General features: G+C 36.1%; 3 protein-coding genes and 1 pseudogene across 4 annotated transcripts; all 4 read right to left on the bottom strand.

The window, feature by feature from the left end:
* Positions 1 to 4,227: 4,227 nt before the first annotated feature.
* Positions 4,228 to 6,380, bottom strand: LOC123904684 (annotated as a pseudogene).
* Positions 6,381 to 6,569: 189 nt separating this feature from the next.
* LOC123907264 (abscisate beta-glucosyltransferase-like) lies at positions 6,570 to 8,492 on the bottom strand. Its single transcript, XM_045957460.1, has one exon. It carries the CDS (start codon positions 8,163 to 8,165, stop codon positions 6,717 to 6,719), a length of 1,449 nt encoding a protein of 482 aa, XP_045813416.1. The 5' UTR covers positions 8,166 to 8,492; the 3' UTR covers positions 6,570 to 6,716.
* Positions 8,493 to 9,657: 1,165 nt separating this feature from the next.
* Positions 9,658 to 12,357, bottom strand: LOC123907263 (pentatricopeptide repeat-containing protein At1g80550, mitochondrial-like). The gene has a single exon (XM_045957458.1). The coding sequence runs from the start codon at positions 11,637 to 11,639 to the stop codon at positions 10,269 to 10,271; it is 1,371 nt and encodes a 456-aa protein (XP_045813414.1). The 5' UTR covers positions 11,640 to 12,357; the 3' UTR covers positions 9,658 to 10,268.
* A 1,130-nt stretch (positions 12,358 to 13,487) lies between these two features.
* LOC123907262 (CBS domain-containing protein CBSX2, chloroplastic-like) lies at positions 13,488 to 17,768 on the bottom strand. Of its 2 annotated transcripts, none has more exons than XM_045957456.1 (8): positions 17,039 to 17,768; positions 16,866 to 16,953; positions 16,712 to 16,776; positions 16,547 to 16,595; positions 16,099 to 16,145; positions 14,721 to 14,836; positions 14,004 to 14,061; positions 13,488 to 13,919 (listed from the first exon to the last, which is right to left on the bottom strand). In XM_045957456.1, the coding sequence occupies exons 1-8, from the start codon at positions 17,216 to 17,218 to the stop codon at positions 13,845 to 13,847; spliced, it is 678 nt and encodes a 225-aa protein (XP_045813412.1). In that variant the 5' UTR covers positions 17,219 to 17,768; the 3' UTR covers positions 13,488 to 13,844. The 2 variants fall into 2 exon arrangements, with proteins under 2 accessions (XP_045813412.1, XP_045813413.1); XM_045957457.1 differs by having other exon boundaries at positions 17,042 to 17,429.
* Between the last annotated feature and the right edge of the window lie 1,385 nt (positions 17,769 to 19,153).

The following is a 19,153-nucleotide window of genomic DNA, read 5'->3' as shown; positions in this document are numbered from 1 at the left end:
CCATATGGTTATTTGATGACATGCCTACTAATGTTATTGTATGTCTATTGTTCTCTTTTCTTTTCCAGTTGCTGCCGTTACTGCTCCTAACTTTTATGCTCAAATTAACTCTATCCCTATGCTGAATGGGATGAACTTCAAGTCATGGAAAGAATCTGTGGAGATCGTCCTCGGATGTATGGACTTAGACTTGTCCCTAAGGGAAGAGCGTCCTGTCGCCACTGCTGAGAATGTGAATGCTACCAAAATAGAGAAATGGGACCGATCAAACCGCATGTGCTTGATGATGATTAAGAAATCCATTCCTGAAATGATGAGGGGCTCAATTGCTGAGAGCGAAAATGCCAAGAAGTTCCTTGAAGCTGTGGAAAAATTCTTTGCTAAAAATGATAAAGTTGAGACAAGTAGTATCTTGTCCAAACTCATTTCAATGAGCTATAAAGGCAAGGGGAACATAAGGGAGTACATCATGGAGATGTCTAATCTCGCTTCAAAACTAAAGGCACTGAAGTTAGAACTTCCTGATGATTTAATTGTGCACCTGGTTTTGATCTCTCTCCCGGCGCACTTTGGGCAATTCAAAGTGAGTTACAACACTCAGAAGGACAAGTGGTCCCTCAATGAGCTTATATCTCACTGTGTGCAGGAGGAAGAGAGGCTAAAGAGAGAAAAGACTGAAAGTGCTCACTTGGTTACTGGCTCTCAGAATAAAAGGAAGAAAGCTGCGGGAAACTTTTCCAAAAATAAGAAAGCAAAGGAACAACATAAGGAGTCCACCTGCTTCTTCTGCAAGAAGGCCGGACACATGAAGAAAGATTGTTCCAAGTACGCCGCATGGCGTGAAAAGAAGGGGCTGCCTGTGGAGCCGTCCGCCAAGTGATGCTGAAAGATTCATCTATGTGGGCGATGACAATAAAGTTGCAGTCGAGGCTATAGGGACTTTTAGATTATTGTTAAAGACTGGTTTTCATTTGGATTTACTTGAGACTTTTGTTGCTCCGTCTATTAGACGGAATTTAATTTCTATTTCTATGTTGGACAAATTTGGTTATGCTTGTTCGTTTAGAAATAATAAATTTAGCCTCTCATATGATTCAAATGTTGTCGGTTACGGTTCTTTGAATGATAATCTTTATATGCTTGATATTGAATGTCCTTATAACGAAATAATGCAAATAGAGTCGCATGGTACAAAACGAAAATTAAATGAGAATTCTGCCACTTTATGGCATAAGCGATTAGGTCATATCTCTAAACAGAGAATTCAGCGGCTTATGTCAGACGGTATTCTTGGATCCCTTGACTTGTCGGACTTTGAAGTCTGCATTCAGTGTATCAAGGGTAAGCAAACAAACAAAAGGAATTTTCATGCCGAAAGAGCTAAGGATGTCTTAGAACTAATTCACACCGATATATGTGGTCCTTTCCCTTCAGGTTCTTGGAATGGACAACGGTATTTTATTACGTTCATAGACGATTACTCGAGGTACGGCTACCTTTATTTGATTCATGAGAAATCTCAATCTCTGGACGTGTTCAAATCATTCAAAGCTGAAGTCGAACTTCAACTTGGAAAGAAAATTAAGGCTATCAGGTCTGACCGTGGTGGTGAATACTATGGTCGGTATGATGGATCAGGGGAACAACGTCCAGGGCCCTTCGCGCTTTTCCTCGATGAGTGTGGAATTGTTCCGCAATACACAATGCCGGGAAAACCCAGCATGAATGGAGTTGCAGAACGACGAAACCGGACTCTTAAGGATATGGTAAGGAGTATGATTAGTCATTCTTCTCTACCAGAGTCATTTTGGGGAGAGGCATTAAAGACCGCAGTTTATATCCTTAATAGAGTACCTAGTAAGGCAGTAGCTAAGACCCCTTATGAGCTGTGGACTGGGAAAAAGCCCAACATTAGGCACCTGCACATTTGGGGATGTCCAGCTGAAGCGAGACCCTATAGGCCTCATGAAGGTAAGTTGGACGCAAAGACAATTAGCTGCTATTTTATAGGGTACGCCGAACGCTCTTACGGGTATAAGTTTTATAACCCCATCACTAGTACAATTTTTGAAACGGGAAATGCAAGATTCCTTGAGGATGTAGAGTTTGGAGGGGAAGGAAACATAAGGAGTGTTGTCTTTGATGAAGAAACTGTTACTGACAATGATCAAGTCTTTGTACCTATTGTTGTTCCAGAAACAGATCCAGAGATTAACAATGATGTTATTCCTAACATCCCTCAAGAACAAGACAACGCTGAGTTTCTTCCTCAAGCACCACCTATAGTTCAAACTCAACAACCTCAAGGGCTGCCATTAAGAAGGTCCACTAGAGAGAGGAAGTGTCCAATTTCGGACGATTATGTTATATTTCTTCAAGAACATGAGGATGGCATTGGTTTGACTGAGGATGATCCTATTAACTTTAGTCAAGCTATGCGAAGTTCAAACTCTCTTAAGTGGATTGATGCCATGAAGGATGAGATGAAATCGATGACTGACAATGATGTTTGGGATCTCGTTAAATTACCCGAAGGAAAGAAACCCATTGGTTGTAAATGGATATTTAAAACCAAAAGGGATTCAAAGGGTAACATTGAGAGATATAAAGCTCGTCTTGTCGCCAAAGGTTTTACTCAGAAGGAAGGCATTGATTATAAAGAGACTTTCTCTCCGGTTTCTTCGAAAGACTCTCTTAGGATCATAATGGCATTAGTAGCTCATTTTGATTTAGAGATGCATCAGATGGATGTAAAGACTGCGTTTCTAAATGGAAACATTGAAGAAACAATATATATGGTGCAACCAGAAAATTTTGTGTCAGGAGACCCAAAGTCTATGGTTTGCAAACTTAAGAAATCCATCTATGGCCTTAAACAAGGCTTCCCGTCAATGGTATTACAAATTTCATCAAGTTATATCCTCCTTTGGTTTTGAGGCTAATCCAGTTGATGATTGCATATACCAAAAGTTCAGTGGGAGTAAATTCGTTTTCTTGGTATTATATGTAGATGATATCCTTTTGGCAAGCAACAATATAGGCTTATTGCATGAAACCAAGAGATTTCTCACAAAGAATTTTGAGATGAAAGATCTTGGGGACGCCTCCTTTGTCTTAGGAATTCGAATACTTAGAGATCGCTCTCAAGGTATTTTGGGATTGTCACAAAGGAGCTATATTGATACAGTTTTGGATAGATTCTCCATGAAAGACAGTAAACCAGGAGACACACCCGTTGCTAGAGGAGACAAATTTAGTCTTAATCAGTGCCCCACTACGGATCTTGAAAAGAAAGAGATGCATAAAATTCCTTACGCTTCGGCTGTGGGGAGTCTTATGTATGCTCAAGTTTGTACTCGTCCCGACTTAGCATTCATTGTAGGAGTTCTTGGCAGATATATGAGCAACCCTGGTATGCAGCACTGGATAGCAGTAAAGCGTGTAATGCGCTACCTGAAGAGAAATAGAGACTTCGTACTCACTTATCGGAAGTCAGATAATTTGGAGATCATTGGGTATTCTGACTCTGATTATGCGGGATGCCCGGATAGTAAACGTTCCACATCTGGTTACATCTTCCTCTTGGCTGGAGGAGCCGTTTCTTGGAAGTCTGCCAAACAGTCTTTAGTGGCTCCCTCTACCATGGCGGCAGAGTTTGTGGCTTGCTTTGAGGCATCAAATCATGCGAATTGGCTGCGGAACTTTGTCACAGGCCTACACATCATTGAGAGCATCGAGAGGCCATTGAAGATTTATTGTGACAATAGTGCAGCTGTGCTCTACTCCAACAACAATATGAGTTCCACAAAGTCGAAATTTATCGACATCAAGTATCTTGTTGTGAAAGAGAGAGTTCAGGAGAAACAACTTTTGATAGAACATATAGGGCCAGACTTAATGCTAGCTGATCCACTAATCAAAGGTTTAACGCCTAAGGCTTTTCATGGGCATGTTGCTCGCATGGGTCTTGGTTTTGAGATTGCCTTAGATTAGTGGGAGTCTTTTCCTTATTTGTATTATGTTCTATATATTTTGGTTTCAATTTTGGTACAAACATTATGTTATGTTTGATTTTCTGCAGAAATAAAACTTATTATAAGATATTATTGTTATAACAATATTAAGTTTTTGGTTATGTGCAAATATTTTTATTTTGAATTGCACCTAAGGAACTTCAGTTTGATCTCAATAAAGACTTCAGTTGGACCAGTTGGAAATAGGCATGATTTAGAGATCACATTGCATGAAATTTCCATGCCACTCATCCATATCGATCTATGTCATCAAATACATTGATGTGGTGGTCATCGGGGTTCCGTCACGTTATACGTCAGTGACGACAGCCGCGGTGGTCCCATTGTTGATGTATGAGGTGGACCAGATTGTAAAGTTGAAATCTAAAGATAAATAGCATTCGGATGCGCGCCTAAAGAACTATGATATAATTATTAACATATATTGCCCAAGTGGGAGATTGTTGGAATATTTTATATTATTCAATTATTATATTCCAATAATTATTATGTGGGCATATATATTTATATTAATTATATTAGCTATTTATCAATTAAGAGCCTAAATTGATTAAGTGATCAAATAAAGTTAAAAGGCTATTAGATTTCTATTTAGAATTAATTAATTAATTCTAAATAGAAATCTAATAGCCTTTTAACTTTATTTGATCACTTAATCAATTTAGGCTCTTAATTGATAAATAGCTAATATAATTAATATAAATATATATGCCCACATAATAATTATTGGAATATAATAATTGAATAATATAAAATATTCCAACAGTTTCTTCTTGTTTAGATGAGTTGATAAACTTCCCAACCACCCAAATAAATGATTGATCAGAAGCTTCAAGACCATAAGCAATTTCCTTGATCTGTTTCATGTGTAAGCGAGCTATGCTCCAAAAACTTATTTAAAGAACTGAGTTCGGCTTCTTAGAATTCTACCAATTCAAGCAGCTTTGTACATCCATAGTGGGTTGTTTGTCTCTCTCTTTCTTGTCTTCCAAGCTTCTGTTGCAAAAGGAAACTGGTCCTGCAAGCCATGCTTTCTTTCCTAATTCATTTCTTATGTAATCAACATAAGCTGGTTCCAAATCGATAAAAGCTATTGATAACATTGCCAAAGCTGTTTTCCTCTAATTGCTTTATGCTATAAGGAAACTGAGATGGGTTTCTCGCGAAAATCGGAATCTGAGACCCTGTCGTCTCGATTCTGTCACGAAGACCAGGGATAAGGAAAGTATCTAAGTCTGAACTCAGATTCTCAAGCACAACATGCTTTCGCGTGTTTTCAATGACACAGCCAGGAAAGCATCCGTTACCGGTAAAGTCAATTCTTGGGATTTTGAGTTCATCGATGATATCACCAGTCCACTGATGAAACGTGTCAACGACTATGCAATCAGGTCAGTGTGTGAGGAGGAACTGTTTCAAGGGTTCGAGGAGAAAAGTATCGTTCCTTGGACCACCAAACATGTCTTCCTCCGTTATTTCGGTGTTTTCAGGAGTTGTGAGAGTGTGAATGGTGATGGAAAGATTGGATTTTTTGGAATTGGAGAGCAGTGGAGGTTAAGTTTAGGATGGTTAATGCGGCTCCATGTGAAGCAAATACTCTTGCTGTCTCTATCATTGGGATCTGATGACCACCACCATAGAAAGGGAAGAAGAACATTTTAACTGAATCAGTTTCATGTCCATGTTGAAATGGAGATGATGAATTGATTCTAACTTAACTAGCTTAATGAGAAACTGTGAATTATGATGAATTCTGTCAAACTGAAACTTCAATGCATATAAACTGTCATTATTCATTTAAAGCACATTACTCATGGAATATGATTTTTTTATCCACATGTTAATGGCACTTGAGAATTAATTGAGATTATGGTTTCAACTTTCATGCCTATATTAAGGTAGTTTTTTAGGACAGGAACAGGAAGAATTTTTTTTGAGTATATCTTTCGATGTCTTGATTAGATTGTAGAAAAACTTATTAGATTTTGGTAACTTATTCAAAAGATAATACATTTATAACATATCGTTCTGGAAATTTTAATTGCCGGTTCTTTTAACATAATGGGGCGTTTGTTTCAAGTCGTGAAAAATAACTCACGAATATCAATGATGACTTTAAAGTAAACTAGACAAAATGTCCATGATGTCTATGTACCTGATATTCTATTAATTGCTAACAAGTCATAATCTGAAATAACTTCAACCTACAGCAGCCAAAAAAGGAAACGAAAAAGGAAAACAGGTACAGTGAGTAATTGAAACAACATATATCACTAGTACTTGCATTTTTGTCATAAGCATAATAGAAGTAAATTAATCAAGTACCAGATTGCATTTGTCATCCATGATCACCAGAAGACCCCTGATGCTGTTGCTGACAAGAGCCACCAGAGCTCGGGACCCTATAAGTGGATCATACCTTCATCAATGTATGTGTTGGTTTCGACAACATGCAAATTATATATGCTTTGTCCTCGGCAAACAAAATTTTAGTAAAACTTCGATTTAATCACAAACTATAACTACACAGGCCTGTTTCATCACAAACGGTAGTATTTATTTATTGAATAACATTTCAATTTTCATGTGATGCTTAATGGGAATAGAAAAAAGTTACTTCTAGCATTGTCACTTATAAGTGAACGCTAGTGTAATTGTGTTGCATTGATTAACAATCTAAATCTAAACTTGGCTAGAAATTCTGCAAGTCTTAAGTTCCCGAATCAAGGAATCAATATCACCATAAGATGTTCCACCTTCTACAACAGCTCTTTTTGCATTCTCTGCAATAAGCTTCACTCTCCTTCTCATTTCATCTGCCTCTTCACTCTTCACCATCAACTTCTTCACTGCCAACTCCACTTTCTCTCTTCCAACCAACTCTTTCCTCTCTTCATCAAAAGACCCCCACTCTCTGCTGCCCACTTGGACTCCAATCCTCAACACATCCGTTACCAACTTCTCATTCGTAAATTGTTCAGCCGAAAGTGGCCACGTTATCATAGGAACACCAGCACATAGACTTTCTAAAGTTGAATTCCATCCACAATGAGTCATAAACCCGCCAATAGCATCATGCTCCAATATCAAAAGCTGAGGAGCCCAACCTCTATAAATCAAACCTTTATCCATTTCCTTTATCCTCTGCTCAAATTCATCAAGAACCCAATTTTCGCTACCAGTTTCTTCCTTTTTAGATGAGTTGAGAATTTTCCCAACCACCCAAATGAATGATTGATCAGAAGCTTCTAAACCATAAGCAATTTCCTTGAGTTGTTTCATCGATAAACGAGCTACGCTCCCAAAACTTATGTAAAGAACTGAATTTGGTTTCTTAGAATTCAACCAATTCAAACAACTTTGTTCATCCATAGTGGGTTGTTTCCCTCTCTCTTTCTTATCTTCCAAGCTTCTGTTGCAGAGGGAAACTGGTCCTACAATCCATGCTTTCTTTCCCAATTCAGTTCTTAGGTAATCAGCATAAGCTGGTTCCAAATCATAGAAACTATTAATAAGAGTACCGAAGCTTTTTCCTTCTAATCTCTTCATTCTCTCAGCAAACTGAGTAGTCTGAGTTGGGTTTCTCATAAAAATCGGAACCTGAGACCTTGTCATCTCGATTCTATCAGGAAGACCAGGAACAAGAAAAGGCTCTGAATCAGAACTCAAATTCTCAAGCACAACATGGTTTCTCGTGTTTTCAATAACACAACGAGGGAAACACCCGTTACCGTTAAAGATAACTCTTGGGATTTTAAGTTCATCTATTATATCACTAGCCCAACGATGAAACATGTCAATGACAATGCAGTCAGGTCGGTTTTCAAGAAGGAACTGTTTCAATGGTTCGAGAAGAACTGAGGTATCAATCATGGGACCAGCAGACATGTCTGTATCAATTATTTCTGTGTCTTCAGGTGTGGTGAGAATCTGAATGGTGATGGGAAGATTGGATTTTTGGTCACGAGTGATTGAGTTTTGGAATTGGAGAGCATTGGAAGGTGTGGTTAGGATGGTTGATTTGGCTCCATGTTTTGCAAACACTCTTGCTGTGTCTATCATTGGTATCTGATGACCACCACCTACAAAGGGAAAGAAGAACATTTCAACTGTATCAATTTCATGGCCCATGATGATGATGATGATGACTTTGAGTTATGAAGGAGATGCAGGTCCAATTAGTTTGAAGATGGAAGACTTATAGAGTGATTCTCTGTACTGCCAATTAGAAAAGGTTGACAACAAAACGTCATGAATGACATATTAGTCTTACATGATGTGTTGCTAGGTTGCCGTTTTTGACGCAGTCTCTAGGATTTGGAAATAATAGTGGCTTTTATTTTAAGAAAAATGCTAGTAATGTTCTAGAATAAAGTTAAGGATAGTACTAATTTTTTTATTTGTGTAATTAAATATTTAAAAGTATATATGACAAATGAGTTAGTGTGAAGTCACTTTCACGCATATATACCTTAGGAAACAAGGACACCTCCAAGATGGATAAATAAAAATCAAATATTATTTATCTTATTTTAGAACATTTTTAATGAAATAAATTGCTCAAATTAAATTAACATATATATTTTGATTTACAATTTAAACCCAAATTATGAAGTAGTGTAGTAAAAACCTTAAATCTTTTATGAATAATATTAATATTTCATTTAATTTAATTATAATGAATAAATTAATACTACCTTTGTCCCTATATATATCTTTAAAGAAAATCACATAAATTAAAAAAGTTAAATGTGATATTAAATTTGTAGACAACTCGTATTGTTTTTGCAATTTTAACTAAGAGTGAATGTTTTTTAGAGTATTTATTGCAATATTATACATAAGGATTTTTTTTATTCTTTTTTTTAACCCTCTGATATTGAGGAACGGGGTCTGATAATTTAAAGTTCAGCTGCGAGGTAAGTAGAGTCTTGCCAAGAATTGTTCCCGCCAGAAATCGAACATTAAGCATTAACATTAACGAACAAACTTCAATATTTCTTTACATTTTCAAAAATTTGATTGTGTTATTATAAACAAAAGCAACAGTTGAGTTGATGCAAATTGCAATACAGACTAGGTCTTGGGGGCTGTTAAAAATGACTTGTACCAAACCAGTTGAAAAGTTAGGTTGCCACATAATGCATTATAGAGGATGGGGATTAATTTTACGAATATAGGTCAATAAGTAGGAAGTCCAAAACAGTGTACCACCACCTGAAAGAAGGATCTGTGAACAGAGGTTCAGTCTCAAGTATTTATGCAGTCAATAATCCATGTTTTCATTAGATTTTGCAAACCAAACAAAGTCAGAGTCATCAAATGAAAAGTGAACTCACGTTACGTTTGTGAAGGTGCTTCATGTCTCACCAAGTGAATTATTAACCAATGCATAAAAACTGTTGCGCAGACCAACAAATTAAGACAAAATCAGCATCCTAGACATCAATTTAAGATTAATTAATAATGATTTGATAGAAAATCAGTTGGATGTAATTAGAACCATGCAAATATTTCTTATATAACAATAGCAAGGTAGCAGAACATAAAACGGCTATACTTACTTTCCAAGAACTATCGACATCAGGGAATAAGCTTGCATCATGTTAGGAACCAATTTCTCTAACAGTAAAGGAAAACGAAATAGAGCTTTTTATTGATTATAACAATGGAGAAAATTACAGATTAAGAGGAATTAGCTAACCATAGATCTGACAAGAGCCTAGCTCCTAAGGTCAGCTCAAAGCTGCCTCCACATACTGAATAATCAGAATAATCCAAGGTAACGTTCTCTACCCTCACTCCCACTCCTTATACGAAGGAAAAACAGTTACAAAGCTCTATCCTCTCTCAACACGTCACCACATTCTAAGAAGCTCCTGTGACCAAGGTAGTCAAGATCGCGATCCAGATCGTGGAATCGTACGATTTTTCGATCCTGCAGGGCTCCTCCGTGCCGGAATATGGCCGGAATCGTTTTTTGGTGGACGTGGGTGGAATTGGAGTTGAAACGCGTGGAATCAGTAGTAGCGTCGCGTTCTGCGATCCAGATTGAAACCAGAAATTTCGGGTTTGCAGGTAGGGTTTTCGACCCGGACAATGGAAAGCTCGACCCGGTTCGGGACCCGGGACTAGAAGCTCTTTTTTCTTTTTCACAGTGAATACATCACAGTGAATATGTATAAGACTAAAAGCCACTGAACTTGAATATCTTTTCACTGTGCTTGCATAGAACTATTCCTCATCAGATTCTCCTCCCAAAAGCATTGTCCCCAACTCTTTCCTTGGCTTAGGTGAGAGTCCTTTGGCCAACATCTCTTCATCATACTTCCTAGCCATATCTATCATCCCTTTCTCCACAAGAGCATCAATCAAAGCATTATAAGCAGACTCATCCGGACTACATCCAAGTTTTTCCATTTTATTCCAAACTAGAAAAACCAATCGAAGAAACCCCCACCTCGCAAACTTCTTGAGGAGCATAACACACGTGTCCGTAGTAGGACGAACCCCACTTTCAATCATACCATCAAACAAGTCAATTATGAGTTTAGGTTTCTCAACAGAAGCAAAAAAACATTGATAAGAAACAGCATTAGGTGAACAACCATTATGACGCATGGTACGAAGCAACGTACGAGCTTCCTTATATCTATAACTACTACACAAAAGCCTAATGATTGTATTATAAGTAACAACAGTGGGATTTAAACCCAAATCCTTCATTTCCCGAAATAACCTAATCGAAAAATCAACACCTTGAGAAACACCAATAGCTCTAATCACAATGTTATAAACAACAACATCTGACTTAATACCTTTTCTCTTCATCTCCTTAAACAATTTCACAGCTTTCCAAGGCTTTCCACCTTTAGACAAAATATCCATATAAATTGAATAAGAATGTAAATCCTTTTGAACCCCTTTTATATCCATTTCATCCCAAAACTCCCAACACTTCCTCCACCATCCCAATTTATACCAACCACGAAGAAGAATGTTGTATATCTTAGTATTATTACTACTCACAACCCCACCAATCACATCAAACCCATAAACATTCCAAGACAAATTCGAAGTCTTTTTTGTTCCAAAAACCAAATCTTGAGCTTCAATGACATGTTTATACTCACACAGAGCATCAATGAGGTTTATAAAGGAAGTTTCATCCTTCAAATTGAACTCATTAAGACGTTGGAATGTGACAACGGCGTCGTCAATGCAATGAGCGGAGACATAGCGTTTGAACATGACACGGAAGGTTGTGTGATTGGGGAAAGAATAAGGATTGTTGCGCATACGATGAATCAAATTCCAACATTGTTGAAATTCGAAGAATTTTCCGAGAATGTCGAGAATTAGGTTATATGTTTCAGTGGAGTGTTGAAATTTGAATTCAGTTTCTACCCAATTGAAGAATTCGATTGCGCGTTTCCAGTCATTGTTGAAGGAAGTGAGGGTTTCGCGAACGATGGTGGGGTTGACAATGGGATTAGGGTTTAGTGTGGAGAAATTGTTGTGAGAAGATGAATGGGTTTGGAAGGGTAGAAAGGTAAATCGAAGGAAGCGAGTTGTTGAAGATGAAAGGAGAATCGGCCACCGCATTGTTGTTGGAGGCGGAGGTGGTTACTCCACTTTACCACAGCACAGTAGACCTATGATCAATTCTCCTTGCCGCAGTTATGCAATAATCAATTTCTCTCTTTTGCCCTTGAATTGGAGATTGAAGTTCCAACACCTACACGATAATAGGGTCACTCGATCAGAAGACGGTCCCAGATTTGAGAGAATCTGCAACAATTGGAAGAACCTATGCAGAAACAGAAACAAGGATTCAGTGCTCAATTTTGAATTCCTAGCTTTTCAATTTTGAGAGAATTGATTCTCGTTGCAGCATCATATCATATCTGTGATGTTGGTTTTCTTCTATTTAAGTGTTGCTATAGCATGAGTCATAGAGAATGCATGCACCGTGCTTTATTGTCATGCCTAGTAATTTTACCGGTAAAAATAAACAAATCTTTTCGTGACTCAACAATTCTCATGTATCTCTTGTAATGACCAAAATATCCCTTCGTTATTTAGAAAACGAAATGCATTCACACACTAAGTAATGAGTGACAATTGTTTTACACAATCCCAATATCTGCACCCTTCACGCCCCCACATCAAACAACCACATGATTTGAGAAAAAAAATTGTTCGCTTCTTAGTGTGCGAATGCGCCATTCACCTAGTTCGCCGTCTAGGATGCAAACACACTTCCTATATATATTGTGTCCCATCATTCCCCCAATTTGAACAATTTGCAAAAACGAAAAAACAAAACTTCTCAAAATCCCAAAACACGAAAACTTCGTCTAAACCACCAAATTGTTGTTCATTTGTGGTCGAAATTACCTAACAAGTGAAGAACAAAGGCTTTAAACAAGAGGTATGTCCGCATTTCATCAATTCTTCAAGTTTTTTTTGCGTTTTTTTCCTGTCTGGTTCAATTCACACCCTATGATGCGAACCATGTATAAGTTGTTCGCTTCCTAGGAAACAAACCATTCTAATGTTGATGCTTTGTTGACTCAATTTTTTTTCTTGTTTAGATATGAAAAATACAACTAAGGAACGTGGCAAAGGTAAAAGCCAACTGCGATGACTGCATCCACTAGAATTGCAAAGACAGTTGAGCATCCACCTAAACTGAAGCATACGTGTAAGCGTCAGGATCAGCCTGAGACTGAACATCAAGCTGACCTTGAAGCTTTGGATGAGCCATATGTGCCAGATGATTTACTTGAAGATGAGGAGCTTGTGGAGGGGGAGGATAATGCGGGTCTGGCTCATCGTGAGCCTTTCAGAAACCCTTTTGAAGGTCAGCCGGAGTGTTTTCGGGGGACGTCAGATAAGTTCATAATGACTGAATATCAAGGGCACATTGCTAGTTGTGTTTACGACGACTTTCTAAGTTACAAATTTATTTACTTTCTTAATTGTTTGATATTATGATTATGATTTAATTGTGTAGTTATGAATTTTAATTTCAAGTTAATTAATTGTCAATTTATTAATTAGTTGATTCGGTCATTTTTTTTATTTTATTTTGTAGGATCGTAATTTAATCGGATTAATACGGTGGAGGAGGAGTGCTAGCAACACACTCTTTAACAAACACACTCCAACACACTCTTTTTTTATTAGTTGAAGTTCACATGGGTCCCATAAAAGTTATATGGGTCCACATTTTTTTATGGGACCCATGTGAATTTCAACCAATAGAAGAAAGTGTGTTGGAATGTGTTTGTTAAAGAGTGTGTTGCTAGCATTATTCTACGGTGGAGTGGTGGGATAAAGCGATTATGGCCATAGGACTGTCGAGGCTTGCTTACACAAGATTAACGTTCCTTCTTCTTTTCTTTTTTTTGACGCAATGAAAGAGGACTAGAAGTCCCGGACATCATATATCATATAAAAAATTAAAATGCTAACCAATTTACAATATAAGTTTAAATTATCCATTACAATCCCATACCTATCAAGATTTAACAGAGCCTATATAAAGATTAACTGGATATAATGTCACTAAGCCCTAAAGAACCCAACACACAGAAACAATGTCAAGGAAGGTGATTCATAAATCACGTTCCTCTCAATGGTATCAAGTAATAGCCACCCACTTTGAAGGTTTCAGAAGGTCATCAAGAGTTGCCTTCAGCTCCCCTTTTGAGCTGATAAATGAATTCTTAATAGTCAAAATATCCACCTGACTATGACTACATACATGACATACTGGAGCACTTGAATACTATGTTTGTCAAACTATGCGAGTCTCTCAGCAGAGCGCTTTGACAGCAGAGCCGCCTTAACAATATTTCCCCTTGTAATAAGACCAACCTTGATAAATAAGAAAAATCAATTAGCTGAAGTCACTGATGTAATAACAACAAAAATTAGACTTGTAAGAGATTAATAATTCACCAGCTTTCCATCTTTGTCTACCACAGGTAGTCGACGATATTTTGTTTCAAGCAACAGCCTAATATAATACAAAAATTAACAGTGTCAAGCATCAGAAGGACAATGTTCACGGCCAAGTTCACTATAAGATAAAGAATTCTTGAAATCAAATGGTTTGCCCTGATGTTACGATAAATTACCACATATTTTTGCTGTTCTCATACATTACCAAGAAATATGAATTATTATTACATCAGTAACAATATAATCAGAGGAAAAAGCCATTAAATATGTGCATGAAATGTGATAGGTACCCCTTAGAGTTAGTTATTTACCTAGTTAGTTCGTTAGTTAGTTAATAGTTGGGGGTTGGGATAATTGCGGAAAATAAGACTTAAATATAAATGAGAAAAGTGGTTGTGAGGAGGAACTATCTTAGCATTTGATAAAGTTGGCCCTTCAGGCATTTGAGAGGTTGCAGAATGCAGACCTCGAAGTTCTGCATTTGTATTCTATAATCAAAGGGGTTCTTCCCTAATCTTTGTGATAAAATACCAGTCTATCAACCAGATGAGAGCTAAGATGAGTTAAGCAGAGGAACTATCTTGTCATCTGAGTAGGTCAGGGCCTTTGGTCAGACCATTAAAGTTTTTCACCGTTGTTTGGTAACCAAGGGAATTCTTCCCTAACTATTTGTAAAAGAAAAATACTGGTCATACCAGATTCCAAAATCAGTACCTGGCAGCATCCTCCAGACTGGTGGACTCATGAACAAAAAGTGGACTTGGAGTCATTAAGTCACCGACAACTTTGCCATTGGTCTTACTGAGCAGCTTTTGTATCTCATTGAATGTCTGTAATGCAACACAACAATTAGGCTTCATATAAGTAGGCAATTAATAGAACAGTATTAGTTATTATCTCTATACAATAACCATTTCCCTTATGTTTGGGAACAAGTGGACTATCAATATTACAGGCTAGGTTGTTCAAAAAAAATATTACAGGCTAGGCGAAGGTTTTTTTTCCAATGCTAAACATATTCATATCACGGGAGTAAATTGGTATTAGTGACACCTGAAAAATGAATGTATTGAGAAACATGTGCAATCACATATTCATTAAAAATTGAAATAGAAGGTATGGTTTTTACCCAAAAAACAAAGGAGAAAACCAGACAACCCATATAAACCTATATTGAAGGCATTGATGCATAATATCAACAGAGCATGGCTAACTTCAAAAGTTCTTCTATAGTACATGTTTAAAACATGTCAATTAGCTGGCTTTCAAAACATGCTCAAGAAAAAGTCTTATACACAGCACCATATTATTGGATCAAAAGCTGTTTGAAGCTCGACTAAGGCATACTAAATACGCAAAGATACACTTGCAAACATTAAACTTGTGACGTCAATTTTCTTCTATTTTATTACTGAGGTGTTGGGAGGTTCGATAGTTGAAACAAAACATTCAGCATTAATAAACAAAATTCAATATTTCTTTACATTTTCAAAAATATGATTGTGTTATAAACAAAAACAACAGTCGAGTTGATGCAATACACACAAGGTATTGGGAGCTGTTAAAATTGACTTGTAGCAAACCAGTTGAAGTCTAAAGGTCCAGGAAAGTTCATGGGAGCAATAACATTTAAAAAAATAAGTTAAGTTGCCACATAATGTGTTGCAGAGGACGAGGATTAATTTTACGAATATTGGTCAATAAGTAAGTCCAAGACACCATACCACCCATTGACAGCAATATATCAAGCAGATATAAACTGATAAAAAATGCCAAGAAAAAAGAAAGATTTGTGAGCAGAGTCGGAGCCATCAAATGAAAAGTGAACTCATGTTACGTTTGTGACAATGCTTCATGTCTCACCAAGTGAATTATTAACCGATGCATAAAAAGAGTGAAGCGTACCAACAAATTAAAACAAAATCAGCATCCTATAGAACCAGTTAGCATCTATTTGAGATGAAATAATTATAATTGGACACAAAATCAGTTGGATGTAATTAGAACCATTCATATAGTGATGCAATCAGTTATTGCTTATATGAAAACAGCAAGGCAGCGGTCTAGAGGAACATAAAACGGCTATACTTACTTTCCAAGAACTGTCGACATCAGGGAACAAGTTTGCTTCACTGCTACCTAAAAGTCACAGAGAACAATCGGTAAGAACTTGATAACTTGTTTCAGAATAGCTGAATTTTAGACTTGAACCAAAGTTAAACACCATCATTTAGCTTCTCTACTTACGTAGTGATATGACACCACATATCTTCAATCTTTCAACAATAACAACCCAAATTTAATTTATTTTTTTTTTATAAATTATGAAAAATGCTAAAAAGTGCCGTTTTTAATTTTTGCCTTTAGTGCACTTGTTAGCAAGACCCTGATATGGAAAGATATGATTAACTTATTCCATAAACTATAACCATTCTCACTCACAAGGACACTGATTTAATGATTTGCTTTAGTAAAGGAAATTTTGCCACTTTAGTAAGGTAAATTAAAAAGAATATTCATGATGTTTCTAGCCTAGGTACCTGATATTGTATCAATTGCTAACAAGTCATAGTCTGAAACAACTCCAACCTGCAGCACCCAAAAAAGGAACAAGTACAATGATGAGTAGTTGAAACAACACATATGTAACTTCTATTTTCATAGTACATAATAATCATCATAATAGAACTAAAGTAATCAAGTACCAGATTCCATTCGTCGTCGATTACAGGAAGACCACTGATTCTGTTACTAACAAGAGCCTCCAGAGCTAAAAAAAAACGTAACCATATAAAATTAACATTGGATTTGGATCACATAATAACACACAAACAAACAATTATGAATATTGAGTAGTACCTTCCTCAACAGAAGTAGTGATTTTAACAACATGCAAATTTTTCTTCTTAGTCATGAAATCAGAAACTGTATAAGTTCCATTCGCGCGCTAAATTGAAAAACAAAACCTATATAAGAAAAAACAAACACTGTAGCGTAACAAACAAGCTTGATCTGAAGAAAACAAGACTTACTACCGGTGCCGAATTAACGGTTTGGGCTGAGACGAGACGAAATCCGCCGGAGTTCACAAATCGCCGCTGTTTTGGAACGGCGGAAGAAGGAAACGAAGAAAGCGAAGAATCGCATTGAGGTAAAAGAAATCGATGCGGAGCACCAAGTGTAACAGTGTTAATCAAATGAATCGAATTCATGGTTTTCTATTTTAACAAAACGATCTCGGTTTTATGCTATTAATTAATTAATTTAAAATTTGAAATTGGATGATTCTATTTTGTGAAGCAAGATCAGATAATTGAATTGAATGATGATAATGGCGGTGGTGATGGAATAATAATGAATAATTGAATTGAATATAATAATAATTTGAAAAAGAGAATAAATAAGTAGTATTTAAATAGATGAAAAAACGGAAAATTAGTTGAAGGGAAAAAAAGGAGACGTGAGCGTACTTTACTTTTTCCGTTGAAGGCGGTGGAATGTGATCAATGTTGTTGACACTCAAGCATAGTCGGTATCGGCGTCTTTGAAACGGTGTCGTTTTGTTGAACATCGCGTGTGTTTAATGTGTTTATTGACAATTATTATTATTTTTCTTCCAAGTACTTTTCTTTGCTTTTGGTTAACGGTTTCTAATTTTCCTTTTGAAACATCGTGGAATGAATTTTGAGAGCAATTTCACACACGCCACTGTTTCTAGAATTTTGAAACTAAATCAGTACGCTTTTTATCAGATTTCAGTTTAAAGAGACATGCATTCACACAAGGCATTAACTTTTATTCAATATATATATATATATATATATATATATATATAAATTCAATGATAATCCACTCACCAAAAAAAAAAAAAAAAATCAATGATAATCCGCCTACCTTGGTGCGTCCTATACAATAGCTTTTAAAGTTGAACTGATAGGTGCAATTTAATTATACTTGGCGAGAGGGAATATAAGTGTAGATTGGCCGACTAATTTCAGATTTTCAATCTTTTAATATTCATGTTATGTAGACTCATCCAAATGATATTTCGAGCCTTCGTTTTGATGACATTTATGGGAGAAATATTCATGTAACTCTCTATTGTTCTTTTTCTTTTTTGGGTGTTAGCCTTATTTCACTACCAAAAAAAAACTACAAAAAGTATTTAAAAATATGTTTTAAAATATAAGTGAAATTATTGTATAGTTAAATGTAAAATTTATTAAAGAAATAAATTTGTCATATTAAAGTTATTGTCCCATGTATATTTTTATCATAAATTATAATTATCAAAGATAAATGATGTTTTCTCTCCCAACCCCCCTCAATTCTTTTCTACCCCCAAAAATCCAAATTTGCCCCTTGCGGTTTGAAACATTTTTGCCAAAAAACTTCGGTTCGTATTCACTGAATTAGGTCATTTTCGGTAGAATTTTACCGAAATAATTGTTTCGGTACCTGCGAACCGAAATGTCCCAGATTTCGGTAAGTGGTTACCGAAATTTATCAGCATGTCAGCTTATTTCGGTTCGTATAAACCGCAGTACCCCAGGGGCAAAAACGGAAATTCAGGGGGTAGAAAAGAATTGAGGAGGGTTGGGAGAGAAAACATCAAGATAAATATTTATCCAATTTTTTATGTATTAGTGACAAATAATGGTCTCGTGTATAGTTTTAATAATAAATTAGAAATTTTTAGATAATTAACTTTATTATATTATTATTAGTGGTTGATTCTTTTTTTTTTTTTTTTTGGTAGAAAAAGAGGACCAAAGCACAAAAAGAAAAAAACTACTCCCTCTGTTCCAAATTATAATGGAAAAAATAAAAATCACATTTATTAAGAAAAATTAAAACATGATAATTTGAACTATGTTTTTGTGGATTTTGCTTGGAATAAGTTGCATAGAAAGATGTAAAAATATTTTTTATTAGTTATTGTTTATTAAGAAAATGAGAGAAGAGAAAATTAAATGCAATTTGCATTTAATTTTATGAGATTAAGGAAAAAAAAACATTCTTGAAAAAGATTTTTCCCTTATAATTTGGGACAAAAAAATGGGGTTGGTTGAAATATTTCCTATTTAGTACTATTTATTTTCTTATTTAAGAGTCATTTCCTTCATAATAAATCATTACAGTCAGTT

This window comes from Trifolium pratense, linkage group LG2, assembly GCF_020283565.1.
Source record: "Trifolium pratense cultivar HEN17-A07 linkage group LG2, ARS_RC_1.1, whole genome shotgun sequence".
NCBI lineage: Eukaryota > Viridiplantae > Streptophyta > Magnoliopsida > Fabales > Fabaceae > Trifolium > Trifolium pratense.
This window is presented reverse-complemented; position numbering and strand designations above follow the sequence as displayed.

Excerpts from the sequence above, each read along its gene's own strand:
- LOC123907264 (XM_045957460.1), bottom strand. The coding sequence starts at position 8,165 with ATGGGCCATGAAATTGATACAGTTGAAATGTTCTTCTTTCCCTTTGTA.
- LOC123907263 (XM_045957458.1), bottom strand. The coding sequence starts at position 11,639 with ATGCGGTGGCCGATTCTCCTTTCATCTTCAACAACTCGCTTCCTTCGA.
- LOC123907262 (XM_045957456.1), bottom strand. The coding sequence starts at position 17,218 with ATGAATTCGATTCATTTGATTAACACTGTTACACTTGGTGCTCCGCAT. Across the intron at positions 16,777-16,865 it reads CACTACTTCTGTTGAGGAAG|CTCTGGAGGCTCTTGTTAGT; the intron begins GTACTACTCAAT and ends GTTTTTTTTTAG. Across the intron at positions 14,062-14,720 it reads AGTCTGGAGGATGCTGCCAG|GCTGTTGCTTGAAACAAAAT; the intron begins GTACTGATTTTG and ends GTATTATATTAG.